Source organism: Budorcas taxicolor, chromosome 2 (assembly GCF_023091745.1).
Source record: "Budorcas taxicolor isolate Tak-1 chromosome 2, Takin1.1, whole genome shotgun sequence".
NCBI classification, from domain to species: domain Eukaryota; kingdom Metazoa; phylum Chordata; class Mammalia; order Artiodactyla; family Bovidae; genus Budorcas; species Budorcas taxicolor.
In genome coordinates this window covers 100,540,626-100,565,787 of record NC_068911.1, presented here as the reverse complement: position 1 = coordinate 100,565,787, position 25,162 = coordinate 100,540,626, and the positions used below count along the sequence as shown (strand labels likewise).

Genomic DNA, 25,162 nt, shown 5'->3' with positions numbered 1-25,162 from the left:
CCATGACCTTTCTGGGCTTTCTCTCTCCTTCACTAGCTTGTACCTGCAATGAAAGCAGAGGCCATCTTGATCACTTCTGGCCCTTCTTTTTTCTTTTCAGTGGGAGAGGTAAGATCTAAGATTTGTGTTTAGAGGTGAAGAAATGAGAAACATATAGGGAAAAAAACAGGTAAGACATAACTATCTTTGAAAGAAGAGTGATTGCAGTAGAATTTTGGAGAAAATTCCTAATGGAAAATAAAACACAACAGTTTTCTTTCACTTGTCCTTATAATTTGTTAATATGCCTCTCTCTGAGTCGTGTATTAATAGAAAAAGGTGGATGTGATTTGGGGAATTATTGTGGTAGTTCTGAGTTACTTAACCATCATGGAATATTAATATTATGAACTAGCACCCTGATTCCGTCATTATTTCTATTGCAAATCAAAGTTAATTCCTTCTTTATTATAGGTCACATTGACTTCAGATACAAAATATACTTTAGGAGATGGTGTTAAACTATGCTATACTTTTGCTGTTTCAAAGATGTTAAACTGTAATTCAAGACCTTCTATATACTATTGAACATATTCAAAATGCACATACGCAGACACACACACATATATATATATACATACATATGTAATCAATCAAAGACCATTTAACAGATGTACTTGTTGAATACCAAGATACCACACAAAGCTGTCTTTGCCATGGAAAGAAACACTTTTCAGAAAGTTATTTATGCTCATAGAGATATAAAGCTAAATTAAGATAGGCAATGTAGATCCTAGTGCCTAAAAGGGGGGGGGGGGGGGGAATAGAGTATTTGTGCTTCACTTAGAGATAATACATCATGGAAGATTAACTAGCTTTTTTTGAAATCACACTGTGACTTTCTGTACATCTTTTGTTGTTGTTGCTGTAGGTAGAAAAACACTTTTTAACATAAAGAGATTACATTTTATTTTTTAAAGAGTGAGGCCTTACCAAAGAAAAAGGGAATCAGTGGAGGAGAGAAACTGATTTTTCAAGCTAAACTAAATTCATATACACTTTCTATTTTGCATTTGGCTACACTTTAAAAGACTTCATCTCCATTGTTCAAAATCAGGCTTCATGCCCCACTCTTCAAGGAACATTTATATTTTGGATTCAGCTGATTTACTGTTACGGTTCACCTTTTCCTTTGGTAAGGACACCTGCCACTTTTTAACTTTAGGCAAAATATTTAAATGCTGTACTTCATTCCTATGATATGAATTTTGACACTTATATGTCTATGTAATATTACCTGGAAATCGGTGTTTGAGTAACTGTTATGCAGAGCAATCATTGATAAGCCCTTCCCCCACTCCTCTAAACTCATCAGTAAGCATATAGGTAAGGTATTGGAAGACACTTTTCACTAATATTTCCAAGCAGTAATAAACATTTCCTGAAAATAAACATAATAACTAAAAAGGTATATCAAGTCAATTTTGAATCCTGAAAAATATCTATAGATGCAGTAATACTGAAGAAAAGTTTTTAAGAAGAAATGAAGATAGAGAAATAATATTTAAAATGGCTATTCATGTCAGGGATTTCTTTCTTTGAAGGATGAAATGTGAATCTGTGGGGAGCGGAGGCTCAAAATTAATAAATCAAAAGTATTTACTGAGATCGGCCAGCTAAGTCAGCTCTAAGCTCAGAGTCATGATGGAGAGAAGTGGAAAACTTAAGACAGCTGGAGATAAGGAATGACAAGATTTACAGACAGATGGAAATAGTTGATGAAAACCTGTGAAAAGTGTAAAGTAAGTTTCAATCTTGTCAGGACAAAAGAACCATGGTAACACAAAAGGACACAATGGTTAGGACAGAAAGTAGATGAAAAATAGATGTAGTATGTGAAAGTAGATGAAAAAGTTTTCGTGAAAGTTGGATGTCACTGAAATAAAAATAAATCATTTCTAAAGGAAATTGCAAATAGAAATAAAAGGAATGAAGATAAAATATTGGATGTAATGCAATGATTAAAGTTAGAAACATGAAAATATATGTAAAAGATAAATATATCAAGCGAGAAAATAGCATACAAAGCTTTAAATGAGTGTGCTCAGAACAGATACACAGTGCACAAAAAAAAGAGAAAAATCTATCTATATATATATATGGAAGGGATCCGAGAGAACAGTAAAACTCCAAGTTAAAGAAGGTACCAGAGCAAAACTCTTGAGTGGATAACCAATAGAAAAATGTTAAGAAGGCAAGCAGTATGAAACCTGAAAAAAAAAAATCTGGATTTGGCTACGGATAAATTTAGATATTCCTAGAAAGAACTAAAGCTGAAAACTCATTTCAGAAATTCAATGATGAGACATTTACTTCTAAGAACTAGAGAAGTAAACATACAGAGAGAAATAGGGCAGCATTTTTCTTTTCAAATAAGAGGGATCTGAGCCTAGTTGAAAGCAAAGGGAAAATCTTCATTGTAAGTTAAAGATGATAGAATGGAGGAGTAACTGCAATGAGATGCCCAAAGAAACGGATGCCATTGTGTCTAGAATAAAAGTGAAGTATATTTAAGTAAGAGAAAAAAAAAAAAAAGCTTTCGCTGAGGTTATATGCACTATTTCAAAACATTCACATTATGAATTTGTATATTTCATTTCCCCTTACCATCAAATAGTCGCTCTAATACATTTAAACACCAAATCCATTTAATTGCTTTACTGCTGCTGCTGCTGCTAAGTCACTTCAGTCATGATAGCTGACAATTTTGCCATATTCTCCCTCCAAGATGACGTACTTAGAGACCTTATGACTCACGTTGTTGATCCGGTGAACATTCCAGCTCATGCTTCCTCATCTTTTCTGTTTCAGGGACTTACATCTATCTTCTTTTGCCTCGACCCTACATTACTCTAATTTCCTGTTCTTGGTTTCATTCCATTTTATCACTAATTTCTAGACCTCATCTCCTGATTAGCAACTCATGGTTACTCCCTTATAACTGCCAACTTTGATTATGTCATCACCTGCTCCCTTTTGGGGTTATTTTTCCCATCATTTTTCTACTGCTAAGTTACCAAGCACTATTACTCAAGGTCATATAAATACCTCATTAGATTCTAGAAACTCTTTGAAGCTGGACACATGTTTCTTGGAATTCTTTTTATTCATATTCTATTTGCCACAATAATTTCAGCAAATCTACCTATTTATTTATAGCCACTAATTCTATGTATATCATCTATAACTTTCTTCAATTTCACTAATTTTAACCTCTAAAATAGATTCTACTGGCATATTCTTACTGCTGAAGCTGTAGCTCCAATACTTTGGCCACCTGATATGAAGAGTCAATTCATTGGAAAAGACCCTGATGCTGGGAAAGATTGAAGGCAGGAGGAGAAGGGGACGACAGAGGATAAAATGGTTGGGTGGCATCATCAACTCAATGGACATGAGTTTGAGCAAACTCTGGGAGATGGTGAAGGACAGGGAAGCCTGGCATGCTGCAGTCCATGAGGTCACAAAGAGTCAGGCACAACTGAGTGACTGAACAACTGGTGTATGTACTCTGTCCCCTTCATTCATTCCATCACCCAAAATAGAAGAGAACTTTCCCTAATATAATCTTCCTATTTAAATTTACCTCATTTAACCTTCCCAATAACCAAAAGCAATATAGCATTTGAGATCAAGATGCTTCAAAAGATATCAAAGGTAGGAAATGTCCACACTGACCTTCCAAACTGTCATGGACACCACTGGTGCTGCGTTTAGACACCTTCTGATCCTGTTTGAAATCTCTATGCACTCCAGTGCCCAGCTACTGTGTCCTTTTCTTTTCAGTAACTCATATAGGCAACATTTTTTCAGAGGACAGCTACTAGCATCTTCTTTTGCAAGTGGTGCTGAGAGCAAGAAATCTTGGGAATGTATATCTCCCCAGGGTTGCCCTATCCAGTGAATAACTGGCTGGGAGTTCGAAGTCAAGCTCCCTTGCTAAGTGAGGTCTACCCTCCAAAACTTTCCAAGGTTCACAGTTGAACCTTTGTTTGGCCCCTTTCTTATCTGACTTCTACCTGACTTGAATTTTCATTCCAGGATCTGTTTTCAGAGATACCTTATTTAAGATTCAAATCTTGTCCATCTGCTATCCTCCATTCTTCCTATTCCACCCTATTGCTTCTTCCTTGCCAAGGTTACTGCTAAGCTCCTTGGAATCTGTCTCCTCTTTACACACATTTCCTTTCACCCCTCAGCTGATGAATATGTGCAATACTTCCCTGGTCCCATACTAAGAAAAATGTTTCTTTATGCCCTACTATCTTCTCAACATACTTTCTGTTTTTTACTCTTTTCCTTCATTGTCCACGTTTCTGTCACTGTAGTCTAAATATTCTGGCTCTATTTTCTAATTATCTTTCACTTATTAATTCTTTATATTTGGCTTCTTCTCTTATCATTTTCCTGAAATTCATAATGATTAAAAATGTCATCCCTTTCACCAATTACATGTCCTGTTTTCTGCTTTTATGTCTCTCGATCTCCTTCTTGCAGATACATTTGAAGTTCTTCCTAAAACTCTCTTGTCTTGCTTTCTATGAAAGTGATTTTTCTGAGTACTTGAAATCACTTCTTCCTCTGCATTTCTTTTGCCTTATTGCTAATTTTGTTTTTGCTCCCCATAATCATTTTATCTCCATTTGTAAACATTCTTCATTCATGTCATTAGACTTTTTTCCTGTAGTCTTCCTTGGATAATTTCATCCACTACCATTTTTTATTGCGGAACCTGAACTCTGTTGGAATAAGTAGGAATGACTCTATATTTATCCAACTCTTGCTTCTATTTATGCTCTACTAGCTATCTCTTCTCCAGAATTTGCTATCTCAGGAAGAATCCAAGCTTTCCAAGACAATTCTAGTTAAAAAAACAGAATGATATTATTAAGATTAATTCTCATGCATAAAAGACCAGATCTTTCTAAGTCCAAACTTAAATCTCATATCTATTTTAAAATCTTATTCCCTCTTTCCAGCTTTGATCTAACTCCTCCTGGCTTAAGAACCTGCAGAAAAAAGTCACACAACTTTTCCATTTACAACTTTTATATCTATTTTAGTTTCCCACTTATATATTGGTCTCTGGTTGTCTCTCTTTCTTGATATGAGGGCAGAAAAAGAATCCTTCCTCTTCCTCCATAACATCCTTCCTGGAAGGATAAAGAACCATTCCGAAGAATTTCTTAAAGAATGCAACAACCTCAATGTACTTCTGATCTCTGCTTATGTGGATTCTCTGAGGTCATGGGGAAGGCTTAGGAGAAAGGATCCAGGACCAGTTTGTGTTTCACTTGGTAAAACGGGGATGGAGTCATCATAATATTTTTTAAATGTGGGGAATCCAATTGCCAATTTTCCGGCCCCAACTTATCTTCCACCTACATTAACTACTTTTCCCTACATGTCCTTTATATACTTTTGCTCTTGGCAATGTCCTTTGCTTTGCCACTACTAATTTTTTATTTATTTTATTTCTTATTTATACAATATATTTCGACTCCATCTCAAAAACATTCTTTCTTCATGTCTCCTCCCCACAGCTGCTACTACCCTCACTTTTACTACCTACACCAGTCATAAGCTATGTGTTTTCTGAAAATTTAATGTAGTTTTGTAACAGTCATATAAAAGTTTTCACTTTGACATGAAATGTAGGTGTCAGATTTAAGCTTGAGTTATATCAATATAGTCTTTTGGTGCTTCCATATTAGTTCTGCTTTACATTATGTTACTTACTTTTCCAACGAAATTTTGTACTTGTTTAAAAGTTTAAACAGAAAACTCATTGTGAACAAAAGCTACACCTTATTTATATCATCATACTTTACAGTGTCTACTGGTATCTTTCACACCATCGTCCTGTTTTGTCAACATGTACTGAATTAAAGGCTGAGGAGGAGACGGAGACATCCTGACATGACCTTGCTGGCTGGGCGTAGCACTTAAACTGACAAAATAGTGAAGTATATGCAGAGTTTTTGCCTGATGTCGTCAATCATTCTAAGGAGAAATAGATATAGTTATATGCTAAGATGACTGTACAAAATATACTTAACAAAAGAAAGTCTGGAATAACAACTTGAGGGCAAAACTCGGCTTCAAAAGAAATGCAAGCGAAAACTGAAGATTGATAAGTTAGCAGCAAGAGGCCTGTTAAATTGAACTGCATAAATCAATAATAGTCCAGGCACAAGATGTTTTCTAGAATAAAGTGAAGCACTGGACTTATTATGAATATGATGGGAAGAAATCATATTATTCAAACAAACCCATTTCCTGTGTATCTATAATATTTCATAACATTCAAATTATATTTGTTCCTACCTTCAAAATAATTACGTATAGTCCAACAATTGATCAGGTTTATTTTTTTCCATTGAGGGTATACTGATTCACTGCTTTATTATAAAGTATAAATGAAAAAGATATTTTTAAAATGTCATTGCATTAGTGAGTCTTAGTCATTCAGTCATGTCTGATTCTTCGTGATCCTATGGACTATAGCTCACCAAGCTCCTCTGTCCAAGGAATTCTCCAGGTGAGAATACTGGAGTGAGTTGCCATTCCCTTCTCCAGGGGATCTTCCTGACCTAGGGATTGAACCAGAGTCTCCTGAATTGCAGGCAGATTCTTTATCATCTGAACCACCCTCACACTGGAAGAGGAAATTTTATATTCAAGTTTACAGGTATGATGTGGACACACTAAATTGACTCATGTGTTTTATGCTTGGAACTAAACAAAATTATACCTTCTCTCAACATTCTTAATGTGTACTGGCAAGTGTCCATGAATGTGCAGTTGTAGGCAAGAGAATGTACAGGGCAAGTCAGATCCAACTCAAATATTTTCTAAAACATCTAGCTTTTCCAGTATTTTGTCATTATTGTTTATTCTCTCTTTCACTTATAGTTCTAGTCTTTAAATTTTTATTGTAACTTTTTGTAAAATCTGTTAAGCCTATTTTCTTATATGCTTGATATTTTTGGTTATTCGTTTCTGCAATACTTCTATGTGTATATGTAACAGGTAGCACACATACATACATATATAATGCAGCATAATCTTTGAAATTTAGAAAATGTAACTCTCCCATACATTATGTTAATGACAGAGTAATATATTTTATTTGTGGTATCAGTTTCCTTATCTGTAAAATGGAGGAAATAATGTCACTTGGGCTTCCCTGTTGACTCAGTGGTAAAGAACCTGCCTGCCAATGCAGGAGACTTGGGTTCAATCCCTGAGTCAGGAAGATACTCTGCAGAAGAAAATGTGTGCATGCGTGTGTGCAGTTGCTTCAGTCGTGTCCTGCTCTTTGCAACCCTATGGTCTGTAGTCCACCAGGCTCCTCTGTCCATGGGATTCCCTAGGCAAGAATGCTGGAGTGGGTTGCCACGCCCTCCTCCAGGGGATCCTCCTAACGCAGGGATCAAACCCACATCCCCTGCATTGTAGGTGGATTCTTTACCCCTGAGCCAACTGGGTAGCCCAGGAAATGGCAAACATTTCCATGCTCTTGACTGGGAAATCCCATGGTCAGAAGAGCCTGGTGGGCTAAAGTCCATTGGGTATAAGAGAGTCAGACATGATTTAGTCATTAAAAGGCAACAAAAACACTCTAATTTAAAGTTTGTTATAAACTTTTAAACAGAGTGAAAGAGGACTCACTGGTAAATTCTGAGCAAAGAAGTTACTGCCACTTACATTTGAGAAGGACCATTAGGCTGTGACATGAAGAACAGACTGTAGGAATACAAGGATAGAAGATGGTAATCCACAGTCCTGAAAGGTTGGCAAGAGTGATTACACTCAGACTAGGGTGGAAACAGTGAAAACTGGGAGAAGTAGGTGAAGCATAAATGTATTTTGAAGCTAAAGGTAACAGGATTTCTGGTATACTGAATATAGGATATGTGAGAGGGATACCAAAAGTGTCATATTTTCTCTTTGAAATTCATCTCAAGATTATCCCCTAGTAATAGAAACTCAGTTTATTTAATTGAAACTATTAATAGAAACTCAGATTGTAGAATTTTAATTAGATTGTAGAGTTTGGTTGTCCAAATGGAAAAATGGAACTTTCAATTATACAGGTAAACATACTTATCTGTAACTTAAAAAGAAGGAAAAAATTTGGGATGAACATGTTGCTATAACAATTAGAAATACATAAATAGAAACTGAAGCTTTAGAAATACTGAAGAACAAGGTTGGCTATCAGATGGTTACTTCATTCACCAAAAAAAAAAAAACAAAAAACTGACTTCTAAACACATAAACAGTTTTAGGGAAGAACTTTAAATGAATAATCTAGAAAAACACTGGTGTACTCATTTGGATTTACACACACATTAAAGAACTGCATAAGGACTTCCCTGGTGGTCCATTGGTTAAGAATCACCTTCCAATGCAGAGGACAAGGGTTTGACCCCTGATCCGGAAAGATTCCACATACCTTGGAGCAACTAAACCCATGCGCCATACCTACTGAAGCCCAGGCACCCTAGAGTCCCTGCAATTAGAAGCCCACCACACTGCAAGTAGAGAGTAGTCCCCACTTGCCTCATCTAAAGAAAGTCTGCAGGTAGCAATGAAGACTCAGTGCAGCCATAAATAAATAAATACATGTAATAAATGTAAGCCCATCAAATATGTACTGAAATACACATGACAAAGTGAAAACAAACTTTTCCTTCCACTTAGGTAAGATACTGAATTTATTTCAAACATTATGATTACAAATAAATATTAGTATCAACGTACAGATTTTTCTTTTAATGAAACTTTAGAAAAGTCACCTAAAATCCCCAAATATATGTAAATGTTGAACTTACCCTTTTTCTGGGTGCAAAGCTATAGATCTTGGTTGATCCAGGCCTTGGGAAATAATCACATAACGAAAAGAGCCATTGAGTCTTGCAACTTCAATTAAGTTGAAACCGTGATCTGTCCAATATATGTTACCTAGAAGAAATACAGAAATGTTTATAATATAATTGTGAGAAAAATTATTTATTAATTATAGCTAAAATTAACTTTCTGAACATTCACATAACCATAAAGAAATCATTTACCTCCTACATTCTTTTTTAATAGGTACACTAAGCAGAAAGCTATAAATAAACTAATATGTAAATGCTTCTTAATCTCACACATCTGTTCTTTAACCCATATAATACTTTTGTGTGTTAAAAGTAAATGGAAACTTCTCTCACCTGAAAAAGAGCTCTATTTTCACTTTCTACTGACTTCAGGCAAAAGACAACTTCTAATACTTTTTTATCAGCCTCATGGGACTCAGGTGAGTTGAGCAAAGTTAATACTACGTAATCTACTTCTACATAAAAACACATATACAAAGGCTCAAAAGTATTAGAAAGAGTGTAACGAAAAGCAAACGTGACCATTTATCCCTGTGGCTAGAAGTACAAACAAATAAAAACCTGTGATGTCTCAGAAACAGAATTTTTATGAAGCATATTGAGCCCCTAACAATATAGGCTTAAAACGAAAACAGAAAGCCATGGATTTTACCAGCAATCCAGTCAATGGCTATTCCTTCCACTCTTCCCAAACCATTGGTAATGATGTCTTCTTTCCAAGTTTGATCTCTTTTAGCTCGGCTAATTTTATTGAAGCCCATGTCTGTCCAGTAGATGGTATCATTTTCTATTGATAAAACAAACAAACATACATACACTATAGAATGTACTGATATATGTATTTGTTGTTATTCAGTTACAAGTTTTGTCCAACTCTTTGAACATGGACTGAAGCAAGCCAGACTTCCCTGTCCTTCACTATCTCCCAGAGTTTGGTCAGACTCATGTCCATTGAGTTGGTGATGCCATCAAACCTTTTAACCGTCTGTTGCCCCCTTCTCCTCCTGCCCTCAATTTTTTCTAGCATCAGGGATATATGTATTAGGAGCACATTGCATCAGCATTCTGAGTGTTATCATCCTGGGTGTACCAGAGTATAAATGTTCTTCATTAAAATTTACTAATAAGAATGGTAAGAAGGATATTAAAACCACATGGGAAAACCTAGTCAAATATGTTTTCTAAAGCATTTTTAAAATATATGTGCAAATAGCCTATTACATCCTTTTAATTTTTTTCATTTTCCTATTCATTTAAACTCATAAATACTTATCTCCCATGAATTTACAATTTTGATATCATATCATATTATTTTGGACCACAGTGTTTCTAGAAACATCTGTTCTCATGTCATATGATAAGAATACTACTGGAGATAATCAACAAAGTCTCAAAGTAGAGAGAGAATGGAAAGAAACAGGATATTTCAATTATGTCAAGGGTATTTTAAACATAAAGTTATTCAAAATGTGTAAAGCCTTAAAAGTACCTTATCATCCAATTATTCCTTCTGAGGTACTAGTTTCCCAAATGTCAACTACAAACCCTATGCATTCTTTTTCAAACTCTCATTGCAAAAATGGGCTTACGAACACTTGAAGAATGGCTCTGTGCTATCATAGAGTCTTTAAATAACAGTGCTTTTTGAATATTTGAATGAAAAATGTGTCTGAAGACTATAAATGAAATATATGTGCATGCATATGCATAAAGGGTAGCAATTATGGATCAATGATGTTAAATACAGCCACCAGAAAGACACTGGGGACAAATCATTAAATAATAAATTTGCTACCAACTAAGTAAGTTTTTGTGTTGTGACCTACATGGCTAATGAAGAACAAATCCTTTAAGACCAATATAATTTCTATCTGGCATAGTGACAGGCTATGGACATAAAGAAAAAGCAATTAGTATAAAAAAGCCATTTATCAGTAAGTTTGGGGGTTCTGCTTCAAATGAAATATAGTCTAAATTCTATTACTTATCTGGGGAAAAATTCCAAACAGGCCCTGTTTGCAACAATGGTTTAGTCAGATACATGCTTGAATCAGAGCAGAGATACCATTTTCATATACATATCTGGAAAGTAAGGACTTGTTTCATCTGTCCCATTTTGTCAAAGTATCTGTTGATATGTTTTTATGATTGAAGGAATGAACTGATCAACAAAAATAAGCACTGCTGTTGCTGCTGCTAAGTTGCTTCCATCATGTCCGTCTCTGTGTGACCCCATAGACGGCAGCCCACCAGGCTCCCCCATCCCTGGGATTCTCCAGGCAAGAACACTGGAGTGGGTTGCCATTTCCTTCTCCAAAATATATGCAAAATAAGCCCTACTTTTGCATAAATACTTAAGTGTTATATGAAGAGCCCCACTCTCTTCTGCAAACATTAGACCCATATAGCCACTTACTTATTTTGTATCTCCACTGGAATATAAGAAAAGGCATCTCTGACTGTGAAAGACAAATTTTGGATTTCTATCTGAAACATGCTTCTCTTGCAGTCTTCCTCGTGGCAGCTCCCCTTGCCATGGTGATATGATGAAGGGCACCTCCATCCTTTGTTTCTTGGGTTAAAAACCTTATGCTGTCCTTAATAATTTTTTCTCACACTTCACATCTAATTCATCACCAACTACTCTCATCTTCAATCTATTACCAAATATTTTAGCTCTTTTTATTCTTTAAAATCATATCCATCACCATTCTCATACTGTCTAGTTAGAATGTAATCCAAGTCATTATTACCTCCTACCCGAAGTACTGCAAAAGACTCTAACTAAAGTCCAACTTCCACTTTGGTCTCAGGTCTCCCTTTCCTCATGAGCCTTTTCTCCACTGAGGGCCCACTGTCACCCTATTCAAATTCAGTAAGATAATTTCTCTACTCTTCATTCAGTGTTATAATAATTTTCCATCTCATTCAATTTAAAAGTAAAGCTACTTCCCAAGACCTTCCTTCATGATCCACCCATACCCTTCAACTCTCTTTCATCTATTATCCTTCCACTCTCCCTGCTTTAGTAACAAGAACTTCCTCTCCCTAAAACAAACCAAATGTTGTTAAGTCTAAATTTCTTTCCATCACTTTTTCTTCTGTTTGGGATGTTCTTTCTTTAGCTATTTGCATGATTCTGTCTTAGCTCAAATATTTCCCGTCTTACTCAAACTTGCCCTGACTACTCTACAGAAATTATTTCCTTGTCATGCTCCATTTCCCTTACAGACCTATTTTTCTCCACAGCATGTATTACTGTCAAGCACATTACATACTTACTGGTTTGTTTGTTTAGCATCTGTCTTGTCTCACAGAAATATAATCCCTTTGAGGGCTGGGACTTAATTTTGTTCACTGTCTTGTCCTTGGCACTTAGAATAGTGCCTTGTATATACTAAGGTCAGAGTAAATGTCTGATGAACAAATGAATTAATGTGATGTGTAATACAAAGACTGATTGAAAGGAGGCACAACTAAGGGAGACAAAGCTTGTACATGAGAAACTTAATAAAGTAAGGAACAGAAGGTATGCACATTGAAAAATTACTAACAGTTGATAATAGTATAGTTTGAACAGCATATTAGTAGTAAAGATAAGAGGCTTTAAATTTTTTTTTTTTTTTTTTTTTTTTTTTTTTTTTGGCCACACCGCATGTGGGATCTTAGTTCCCTCACCAGGGATCAAACCTATGCCCCATGCATCGGAACCACTGAGTCTTAACCACCAGACTGCCAGGGAAGTCCTAAGACAAGTGTTTTTATGAGTTCAAAAAAGACACTGACAACAATCTTCACAGGTATTAGAATAAAAAAGACACTAAATATGTAGTTGACCCTTACTTTTTCCTATTATTCTCTAATAGCTTTGCCAGCCCTGCAAAATTTTATTCAGTATAACCACAAAGAATTCTTTCACACATACACCATATTATCTTGCACATACTTTATTACTATATTGACTTGAAACTGCATCTCTGCATTTCTTTTTGGAAATTGTCTGAGATATGTGATAAGTAGGGATAGCAATTGACTCAATATTTACCAAAAGAGTTACATGTGCAGTAGATACCTCATGAATATTCAATATATGAATAATAGATTAATTTGTAACACTGAGACCATCTCTAAATGGTCACATCCACTGGATTAGAGCATTGAATAACTGAGATGATGTGATGTATTAAGGAAGACCAAGAGGACAGAAGATTTAAATCACCATTCACATCCAATTCTTCTTTCCTTATATAACATATATATTGTATGCTTCTACACTTTAAGTGAGAATTTTACTAAGATATAAGAATATGTAGTCTAATACCCAGGAATATAACTAAATAAACATAAGTTACATCAAGAATATTTTAATTAGTAATAGAATCAGGCAGAAATATGACAAAATCTTATGACAAACTTGAAAGATATAAAGTGGAAATACATATAAAGATAGAAAATGATGAAAGACTATCATAACTACACTCCAATACTTATTCTAAAATCTGATTTTTTAACTCTAATTATGTTTGTTCAACAAATACTTACATAATAGTTAGCAAATGCTAAGCATCCATGTAGGCATAGAAGTACAGTGGTGAACACATAGATTTTACTCCTGAAATCATAGATTTCACTTCTGGAGCTGACTTTAAAATTAACTATCTTATGACATATAACAATAAGTAAAGTATAATACTTTATCTTTTGGGGCTCCAAAATCACTGCAGATGGTGATTGCAGCCATGAAATTAAAAGACTTACTCCTTGGAAGAAAAGTTATGACCAACCTAAATACCATTTTGAAAAGCAGAGACATTACTTTGCCAACAAAAGTCCGTTTAGTCAAGGCTATGGTTTTTCCAGTGGTCATATATGGATGTGAGAGTTGGACTGTGAAGAAAGCAGAGAGCCAAAGGATTGATGCTTTTGAACTGTGGTATTGGAGAAGACTCTTGAGAGTCCCTTGGACTGCAAGGAGATCCAACCAGTCCATTCTAAAGGAGATCAGCCCTGGCTGTTCTTTGGAAGGAATGATGCTAAAACTGAAACTCCAGTACTTTGGCCACCTCATGCAAAGAGGTGACTCATTGGAAAAGACTGGCATCACTGACTCGATGGATGTGAGTTTGAGTGAACTCTGGGAGATGGTGATGGACAGGGAGGCCTTGTGTGCTGCAATTCATGGGGTCGCAAAGAGTCAGACATGACTGAGTGACTGAACTGAACTGAACTGAAAGTATAATATAACTAAAAAACTGGAAAGTAAAATTTGTAATGTAAGGTAATAACAATTATAGTGGTCTATTTTCTTATGACTAATTAATACTATTGGTCACCTATCATTAACACACTAGATTTCATGTTATATTCTCATCCATGTCTTATAACAGACATACAGTGTAATTTCTGTTGGGTACACAAACACAGGTAGAATTGCTGAGTCATAGGATGACTTTAGTAAGTAGGGCCTACTTTAATATGCATTATCTGAAATAATTTTCCCCCAAATAAGAATCTACTCTATAGACTTTCTATAACTATTGTTGAGCTCCACCACCCACTCCATATATGGCTGGCTCAACCACAAAGACCTCCTAGGACAGATAAACATGCAAGAAATTCTAAAAATTCTCTGATTTCCAGGAACTAGCCACCAAGCTTATCTACCTTGTTTCATAGCATTTACCTTATTGAATGAAAAGCAAGTGACTAGAGTAGTATGTTTAGTTGAATAAGTCAGACATGGAAAAACAAATACTCAATGTTAAAATCACAAACACATGAAATCCAAAACAAACAAATGTATATAATAAACAGAAACAGACTCATAGATATAGAAAATGAATTAGTGGTTACCAGCTGGGGAGAAGTTGGTGGGGAAGGGCAAGTAGGGGTTTGGGATTAAGAGAAACTACTATGTATAAAATACATTAAGTAACAAAGATATATTTACAGCATAGGGAAATATTTAGCCATTATTTTGTAATAACTTTAAATGGAGTATGATATATGAAAAAATTGAATCACTATGCTGTATACCTGAAACTAATGTAATATTGTAAATCAACTATATGTCAATAAATATAAATAAAAATATGTAAATATATGGGCATGGCTATATTTCAATAAAATTTTATTTACAAAAAAAATTACTTAATGACATTAGATACTAAAGTTTACAACTTTGATGAGCTCAGTTAACCTACCCAACTTTTTTTGTTTCCATTCTGTTGGACCCATTATACTCTATCCTACACATTGAAAGTAAGGATGATTGCACTCAATACCCAAAGTTAACTTTTGGAAAATTCTGTAAAATGTATATGCTGGGGCTGCCTTGGTAGCTCAGTGGTAAAGAATCTGCCTGCCAACACAGGAGACACAGGTCTGAGAAGATACCACATGCTGCAGGGCAACTCAGCTTGTGGGCCACAGCTACTGAGTCTGTGCTCTAGAGCCTGGGAGCCACAACTACTGAGCCCATGTACCACAACTACTGAAGCCCACGTGCTCTAGAACCTCATGTTCTGCAGTCAGAGAAGCCACCACCACCACCATGAGAAGCCCGCGCACATGCCACTAGAGAATAGCCCCTGCTTATTGCAACTAGAGACAAGTCCATGCAGCAACGAAGACTCAGCACGGCCAAAACATAAATAAATAACAACAACAACAACAAAAATCTGTTCTGGTTTCCTGATAAACTTCAAGCTTGAGTTCTAGAGAATTTTTTACCTGTGGCTATTCAACAATTTTCACCAGCTACCCTCTTTATTATCTTATAGAGAAAGCTGTCAGGACTTTGTTGTTACATTTTTAACTTTTGTTGTTATATACAAACAAGATTCATCTATGTGGAGCCAATACAATCCTTGGTATCAATGCTTATAGTGAACTTGCCCTGTAACTGACTATTGGAATCAACATGAACAATGTTCCTCGCTCCAAACACCAACGCTTGCTTGGACTTTATTTGCTACCACTTTCATATGAGTTGGTTGCAGACACATTTCTCATTTAAAAGTCAAATATAAGCATTCTCCATATGTTTGTTAGCTTTTAAATTAAAAACAATGTTTTTTTTTTTTTTCTACTTATCAGCAGTGACCTTAACAGATACACCCAGAAACAAATTGTTTCCACATTTGCAAAGGCTGCTTTAAGGCCACACAATCCATTAATTCCTCTAGTTTAAGTAAAGCAATGGTCTCCAAACTGATGTTCATTCTAAAACTTTGACAGATATGGCAGTTCCCACTAATTCAAACTCTGGTCTTTTACTCTTTCAATAACCACCTTCTCTTACTTTTGTAAGAAGAGACTTTATGCTATTACTCTGCATTTCCCAGTCATTCTGTGTCTTAATGTAATATTTTGTTTCTGTTCTGTATCATTTCAGTCCAGATTCAGGACACAGTTTTTTTCCTTAATCCATGTCTTAGTGGCGCAGATAAGAGTCTGTCTGGAATGCAGGAGACCTGGGTTCAGTCTCTGGGTTGGGAAGATCCCCTGGAGAAGGAAATGGCACCCCACTCCAGTACTCTTGCCTGGAAAATCCCATGGACGGAGGAGCCTGGTAGGCTACAATCCATGGGGTCGCAAAGAGTTGGACAAGACTGAGCAACTTCACTTTCATTTTCACTTTCATATCTTACTCTCTCACGTACATTTATACACAGAACTACATATACAAACTTGCAATACAGACAGTCCAATAGAATTCACAGAAGCATGAGATACAAAAGTTTATTATCACAACGTAAAAAGACTTCAAGCTGAAAATTAAACATCTTTTTCTAAAAGGTCTCCTAGCCACGCCCACCACACGGTTTGTTTTCCCAGTGGTGGCTTCATATTCATCCCCAGACATGTCTTATCCTCAGCTTCTTCTCTAGTCTCAATTTATCATTCCCTCCTCTTTCTGATTAGCCACTTTTCAGAAAGAAACTATCTCTAATCACTACCCCCTTTCTCAGCAATAGGTCTGCCTTTAAATAATCTATTTTTTTTGGTTCTTAAATGAGTACCCATTAGAATTGCCTGGGGAAGTTTTCAAAGAATACTGAAGATGCAACCACACCTCAGAGATTTTTAAATTGCTTAGTATAGGGTAGTGTGCAGGTTGAGAATTACTAGTTAACCTGTAAAAGGCACAGATAAGAAGAAAAACAGTTATTTAACAGGGTGTAATATCTTGAGAAGGAAATTTCTATTATAAAATGCTACTCACACCCCACCACATCCCACCCTAACCTCCATTACAATCTTGTTATTAATGAGTCATTGTCAAAGGGATTTTCAAGAAGAGAAGGGGGAGACAAGAACTTGAATATTATGTTCAAGAATATTATAGCCTCCAGAATATTATACTATAGCTTTGGGGGTTACATTTTTTCCCTCCAGTTTAGGGAGGACTTTAACTTGAAAAAATAATTTAAAAAAAATTTGTTCAGTTGATCCTGATTGGCCAGTGGCCCCAGATATGTTAGAAATTACTGTTCTTCACTCTGCCTGATTCAAGTCAAATTATAAGGCAGTTAATAGGAACATTACTTTGTTCTGATCTTTCTCCATTCCCAATAAGCTGTTTTTTATTGAGCTGTTTGTGTTCTATACCAGAAGTATGTATTTTTGCTTGAATTTTTAAAAATTACATAGACATTGTGAACTCTGAAATTGTTTCTCTTCCTGTACCAGTTGTTAGAAATATAAAAGTTAAATTTGCTGCCCACTTCTACCAAAATTCTATAGAATTTTACAACGTGATTTTATCTCTCATTTCATGTTATTTTTTCCTTAATTTTTCTCTTAGCACTCATATTTTTCTGTCTTAATTGATCATCTTATTTCAGTTTCTACGTTTTTAGGAATCTCCATAAAATAATTTTTATAATTGGATGTTGTATACAGTATAAATTATATATAACAGATTTTAACACATCAAATCATAATGTTACAGACAAGTCACATCAGAGTTGCGTATACACACTGTAGGGAATGACTAAGAAAATCCAAAGCAATGTAAGGAAACGTTAACATTGTGGTTTTGACTTTTTTGTCCCTTTTCCTTTTAAAATTTCTATTTGGGTATATATTTCTTAGTGTATTCTTTATAAGTAAATAATTTTTAATAAAATGACACATTTTAAGTGAAATCTTTTTGGTTAACTAGTAAGTTGTCTGACGAAAATGGAAGGTTTAAATGGAAGGCTTAGTACTAACCAAGCAGCTGCTACTTTCCAGTCATGCCCTGTTTCTGGCACACTCTGCGTCATGGTGTACCACGTGAAACCTCTGGAGCAAACTATGATATTATAGAAAGTGGGAGGAAAGCAAGGTCAAAGTCAAGGTCATTCGGAAAGATTTCATGGAAGAAGTGAGGCTTTGACTAATCTTTGAAGAGCAGGTAACGTTCGGATTAGGAGAGATACACAATATAGTTCCTAAAAGCCTAGTTCAGAAAAGAAACAATTTAACAAATAGGCTCATCTTTGTTAATAGGAGGGAGGGACACAAAATTATTTCAGGAAGAATCGTGAACCTAATTGATGATGACAGCCAGTTCTGATACTTGGGAACAGATAAGAATTAAGTTGTACTTTCTAGTCTTCCGTAATTTTGAATCATTTCTTCAAACATTTTGCAGGTTAAAAGTGACCCAAGTTCTTGACATTCCATATTAAAAGGGATTCAACGGTAAAGTGCTAATGAATTACATTTGTTTCTTTTATTTTGAGAAAGGCAAATCAATACAAACCGTAATGGGCAATTTCCCTACAGCACCAAATCAGTAAGAAGTTCGTCTTGTGAGTAAATAAAATCTGCAAGACTTCAGAGTTTCTAGATAGCTTAATTCCCTTAAGGTACAATGTTATGAAACCTTAGATAATGTACATTCTCTTTTAAATTACTCTTTTATCAAATAAGAAATATATGCCTGTTGAGCTTTTTTGTCCTGAATGAAATCTGCGTTAAACATACTCATTATAAAAGCAATTCCATTTTCAGGTGTTGAACTGTTTCCTCTCAGGGTAACAAAAAAAAATCTTTCACATTTTCTTAAGCATTCACTGTTTTATCTCTTCAAAGCAATAGCCAATGTGCTGTTTTTCATATGCATTAAGTTAGTTTTCACAGCCCTGTGTGCTTAATTTTGACTTTCAGGTAGCATACAAGAACTCAAATGTGCTGTCACACTCCCGTCTTTTTCAGATAAGAAGAGGACCGATAGTAGCTGCAAGGAGAAATTATTTTAATTTATTCTGTTTTAGACATCCAAAACAAAACTGTAAAATTGAGACAGCATGTTGAGTAGATATATCTTCGGGGGATACCCACTCAGACATTTTTTCAGGAAACCATCATCCTACTTCAGAAAACACTAACATTCTGTATCACTTTTAACTTTGAATAGGGAAAAGGCAGAAATCTTGTTCTTCAAATGTTTGGTTTCTATATTCTACCTCAAATTAGTTAAGTCAGACAAAGATGGAGTATAAACCTTAAAAACAGAGGATTTCCCAGCAAATATGTCTGGAGGTTTTTGGTTTTCTTTGTTACTTCTGGTGAAAAAAAAAAATCCTTAAGAAGTTTACTAAAGAAAGCAATGTAGCATAATAATTAACAGCTTGCACAATGTGGTTGGAGTTCCTGAGTTATAGATCTCAGCTGTATTACTTAGAGGCATTTTAAAGTTCCTTAATCTTTCTGTTCAGTTTCCCAATATGTAAATTGAGACTAATAAAGTGGCTATGAGGATAAGTAAATAAATGCTTTGTTAAAGTATGTAATGCCTAGTACATAATATATATAATCAACTATTAAAATTAAAAATACACACTGTATGATATAACAAAATGAAATGTGTACTAACTAGTTGGGTCTTCCGTGGAAGTCTGGTGGGTTAAGATTCCACACTTCCACTGTAGGGGGCATGGTTAGATCCCTGGTCAGGGAACTAAGATCTCATATGCCAAATAAAAAGTATAATAATAAATTTGACAATTGTGTATACTTTTCAAGTTTTAATGTGGTTTGAGTTTAATATACCATTATCTTTATAAATGTAAAATTACAGAAAATATTCTGATTCTCCTCTGAAAGCAAAAGTGAAGTCGAGCAGTCGTGTCCAACTCTTTGCGACCCCATGGATTATAGCCTACCAAGCTCCTCCATCCATGGGATTTTCCAGACAAGAATGCTGGAGTGGGTTGCCATTTCCTTCTCCAGGAGATCTTCCAGACCCAGGGATTGAACCTGGGTCTCCCACATTGTAGGCAGATGCTTTATAAAATGACTAATATATAAATTATTATCATAAAATTTAAAAATCAAAGAAATAAAAAAACGGTGCAAAATTTCTTCAAAATAAACATTTGGCATTGCTATATATTTCCAAAGTCACTAGCAATTAATTATTTATAATAAAAATTAATGTTGATTTGGATATAGAGTGACCTTTTCAGAAGGCAAAGTTAAGTTTACTATTAAAAGTGATACAGAAAATTTGCTCTAAAGATTAGTTGAAGTTCTCAGTGTTTATTGTACTTAAAGGACTGGCCAAAAAAATTTTTTTTTTCAAATTTGGAAAGAGTTATTATTAACACTATTAAAGAATCAATAAAATTTCTGTCCTCAATGGTTGTCTTAAATATCTCTGCATACCATATAATTCAGAAAGGATGGATGAATAAGAATCTTAATATATAATTATTTTTTCCATTGACTTTACTGTTATTTAATCATAGCTAACATGATAAAACATAGTATATAAATGTGCTCGGAGCTTTCAGAAAAAATCACAATGATTCTATTTTTGTAAACAAATTCCTGATAAACATTTTTTTAGCTGTATATTGATGCTTTTTATTCCAGGATAATTGTTTCATAAAGGGATGCCAAAATGACCAAGATTTGTTCAATTTTCCCAAAGAATCAGTCACCCTCTTGTAAGTACTTAGTAGCCACAAACATCACCTATCATTTTATAGTAAGTCGCAGTTGTCTCTCTACTTGTATGGAGAGTACATTGAAATTAAGGTTCCATATTATCTTTCTAGTTAGCTCCTCAGAATCCAGTACATTACTTTGGACTGCGACTGCTGCTGCTGCTGCTGCTGCTGCTGCTGCTAAGTCGCTTCAGTCGTGTCCAACTCTGTGCGACCCCAAAGATGACAGCCCACCAGGCTTCCCCTTCCCTGGGATTCTCCAGGCAAGAACACTAGAGTGGGTTGCCATTTTCTTCTCCAACGCATGAAAGTGGAAAGTGAAAATTGAAAGTGAAGTCGCTCAGTCGTGTCCAACTCTTGGCGACCCCATGGACTGCAGCCCACCAGGCTCCTCCATCCATGGGATTTTCCAGGCAAGAGTACTGGAGTGGGGTGCCAGCGCCTTCTCCGACTTTGGACTATATAGATATAAAAGTTCAGTGAATGAATAACCTAGCATGAATTCATGCCATGAAACAATTCAAATTCAACATGTCAGAACATAAACCAGAACCAGGCTTCCCTGTTTGCTCAGTGGTAAAGAATCCTCCTGCCAATGCAAGAGACATGGATGAGAGCCCTGATCAGGGAGAACTGCACATGCTAAAAAGCAGCTAGGCCCGTGTGCCACAACTATTGAGCCTGCACTCTAGAGCTTGGGCTACAGCTACTGAGCCCACACATTCTTGAGCCTGTGCTTGCAACAAGAGAAGCCACTGCGGTGAGAAGCCTATGTACTGCAACTGGAGAATGACCCGGCTTGCTGCAACTAAAGAAAAACCGGCCCAGAAACAAAGACCCAGCACAGTAATAAATAAATAAATACTATTATTAAAAACAAACAAACTTACAGAGCAGCCCTAGATCCACTCTTTGCTCTCTCTCTCTCAGTTGATGAAGAACATACTCCCCATCACCCAAAGATCTGAAAGTTGTCCTTGATCCCATCTGTATTTATTTATGTCACCATCACATCCCATCAGTCACCAAGTCCTGCAGGTTTTGATTCCTATTTTGTTTTTCAATCTGCATGTACCACTACAGTCTCATTCAGGTCTTTACTATCTCTCTTCTGAAAGACTGCAACAGCCTCCTAAATGGTTTCCCTCCTACAGTTTTATTTTCCCAAAATTTATTTTCACAAATATCTTAGGTAAAATGCAAATCAGGTCTTCTCACATACCATTGTTCATGTTCCTAGATTTCTCACAACTTAAGATGAAGTTCAGATTACTTAGTAAGTCATATGAGACCATCTATGATCAAGAACAGTGGCCTTCAACCTTTTCTGATACATAAAATAATTTGAGTATTCTCTCTTTCTTCTTCTTTCTCTCTATGTGTGTATATATATTTTTATATATTTTATCTGTAAATATCATATATAAACCCATTATACATGTACACATATATGAAACATGCATATAAATATAAACTTTTGAAGGTCAAGAAAAATTAAATACAAACACTTGTAATATGTTTTGACCCTATATTTGACTAGACTGTTAGTTACAGAGCATGCACCTTGCTTCCCTCTTGGAAAAGACTCAGCCCATAGCACACCTCCTGCCTCAGGTTGACCCCTGTGTTACCACCATGTTTGCAGTTACCCTTACTCCCTGTGCACACAGCCATCATATCACTTCTCTGTGCTTTTTCTCATGTCATTTCTTCTGTACCTCATTACCCAGAAAACTATTATTCAGATGTTAAGACCCATGCTTTCCTCCTCCAGGAAGACTTCTCAATTATCCTATTTTAAATCACCGTCCTCCTTGTTGCTTACCTCCGTAGTGGTGCTTAACTCAGAGTATTGCATAGCTTACTCGTATGCATTTTCCTTTCCAGTAGATTGAAACTGATTTTTGCTCATCGTGGATTCACAATGCCTATCTCTAGCTTTCTATAAATGGTAATTGAATACATTAAGTCTCCTAGATATGAACCTTCAAGTTATGAATTTTCAAAGATGTGAACATGCCCAGCTATTGTACTGTACTACTGTGCTTTTCAAGGTACTGTAAGATTAACTTTTTTTTTATTTTTTGTATTTGTTTTTTGTTTTTAATGTATTATTTGTGTGGAAACGATTGCAAACCTATTACAGTACAGTACCAAATAGACAATTTTGTTGGCTGGTACCTAGCCTAACTTTGTTGGACTTACAAAGAAATTGGACTTATGAACATACTCTCAGAACTGACCTCATTCATGTGTAGGGGACTTACTGTACATGTTGTATTCAATTAACAACAAAGCAAATAGAATAAAGTAAATGGTTTAAAAAGAAATTAAAAGCAGAGTATCATTTAGAGTAAAGGAGGGTAAGAGAAGACATACTTTGCTTAGATGATAATTTCCTGAGGTAGTAATATTTTAGCTGACTGTTGAATTCAGAAGATTTTATGATAATAAAATATATCACAAAGCTCTAATCTTTAACACAATTTAATTGGATGACACAATTGTCTACCCATTTAGGAAACTATGAAGCTGCAGAAATTTCAGCAACATTTTACCAGAATTATTAACCATGAATTTTGCATTTTAAAAATAAAGAAATAGTTAAAAAAACATATAAAACCTTGATGCAAACAAAGTATTTATATGAACTAGGCTTTCAAGGGTGCATTTTAGAAATAATCTTATTCTTGGTCTTAGCAGAATGAGGAAAAAGTTTACTAAAAATAGTCTTGAAGCAACTTGGGCAAGGGAATGATTTTTCACCTCAATTAAACCAAGCTCATGCTGACGAGAGGTTAAAGATTATGTTAGAAAACTAACTCTGATGAAACAGAAAACAATTAAAAAGATCCCATATCAGCTTGCATTATCAAGTAAATGAAGAAGATGTAATTTAATAAGAAACAATAATAAGGTAGGCTCAGACATTCTTAAAAAACTAATATGTACTATCAGCGAGATAAAGAAAAATAAGACTCTTTAGGACATTTTAATTCAGTGAGAATACAAATGAAATAGTTTTAGAAAGTTAGTGACAGAACATCTTAAGAAGGGTAGATCAAGGACAAAGACTTTTTCTGAAGTAGCAAATTTGAAATATTTCCCATTATCAAAGAAGAGATATAATAATTCTCTATATATGTATGTTATGTGTGTGTGTGTGTGTGTGTGTGTGTATCCTTTCCTTCTGCTGTTCTACCTTGAGCTCAAGTCTTAGATCTTAAAAGAAAAACTGTGACAGACTAGTAGATAACTGGATAGGCGTCTACAAAAGGAAACTCTAGTGCTTCAGGAAATGTAGTGAGTGACTAAGTGGATCTGCCTTCTTTCTTTGGATGTCAAATTGAATGAATGCATGTATGAAGGATGCCTTCGTATAAATCCTACACTATATGTTGTATTTTATTTCTATTTTCCCAATGTATTAAATATGATGATTAGATCATAAAGTTAAATAGTAAAATATCCATAAAAAGCTTTGTACAAGAAAGTCCAAAGCTTTATCCATACAAGCCACAAATTAGAAACATACAAGACATTCATCAATGGAAGAATAGATAAACAGAATATAGTATATTCACACAACGGGAAAGGAACTCATTACTAAGACATGCACGGATGTGATGGCATGAAGTGAAAGAAAGACACAGAAGAATATATAGTGTGTGATTCTATTTAAATAAAATTCTAAAAGTGGCAAAACTAACCTATGGTGATAAAAATCAGATTGCTTCTGAGGATAGTACATTAAGAATTAAAAGATGAAACAAATACTCTTAATGACCCCCTGGAGTACTGTGTTTTCCTTTCCTGGAACTCTGGATTCTGTAGGGTTGGAGCTCCTGGTTGCAAAGGGATACACTTTTGTCAAACGACCCCTGCAAGGGTCTCAATTGAACTACAAGCTACACCAGCTGCCAAGAGACTCTGCACTTCTTGTGTCTAGAGGATCACCAGATGAAAAACTAAGTCTCCAAACCAGCCTGGACTTTTGACTCTGAGCAGCATGAGGAAGTACAACTGTTCTCATACCATGCAGCCAGTAAGGAGTATATGTGAAATCTGGGTCATTCACTCAGGAGCCTTCTAGTACTCTCCCCAAAAAGACACATCCAGCAACCCCAGTCTGAGAACTATGACCAAGGATTCAGACCCTTCAGAAACTAAGGTTCGATTCACACTATCAGATAAGCCCCCGACCCTATCTGGATTGCAAAGAGAATCAAAGATTGGATTATTGCTGCCAGGTCACTCATATGGCCAAGAAGTAGAAGATAAGAAGGCAAG

At 35.4% G+C, this 25,162-nt stretch overlaps 1 protein-coding gene across 1 annotated transcript in view; it reads right to left on the bottom strand.

The window, feature by feature from the left end:
* The window catches only part of LRP1B (LDL receptor related protein 1B), a 1,834,206-nt gene that overhangs the window by 588,210 nt on the left and 1,220,834 nt on the right, over positions 1-25,162 (bottom strand). Inside the window, exons 36-37 of the mRNA XM_052653145.1 lie at positions 9,580-9,714; positions 8,880-9,009 (exon numbers count right to left, since the gene is read on the bottom strand). Of these exons, the coding sequence (XP_052509105.1) occupies positions 8,880-9,009; positions 9,580-9,714 (265 nt within the window). The remainder of the gene's footprint in view (positions 1-8,879; positions 9,010-9,579; positions 9,715-25,162) is intronic.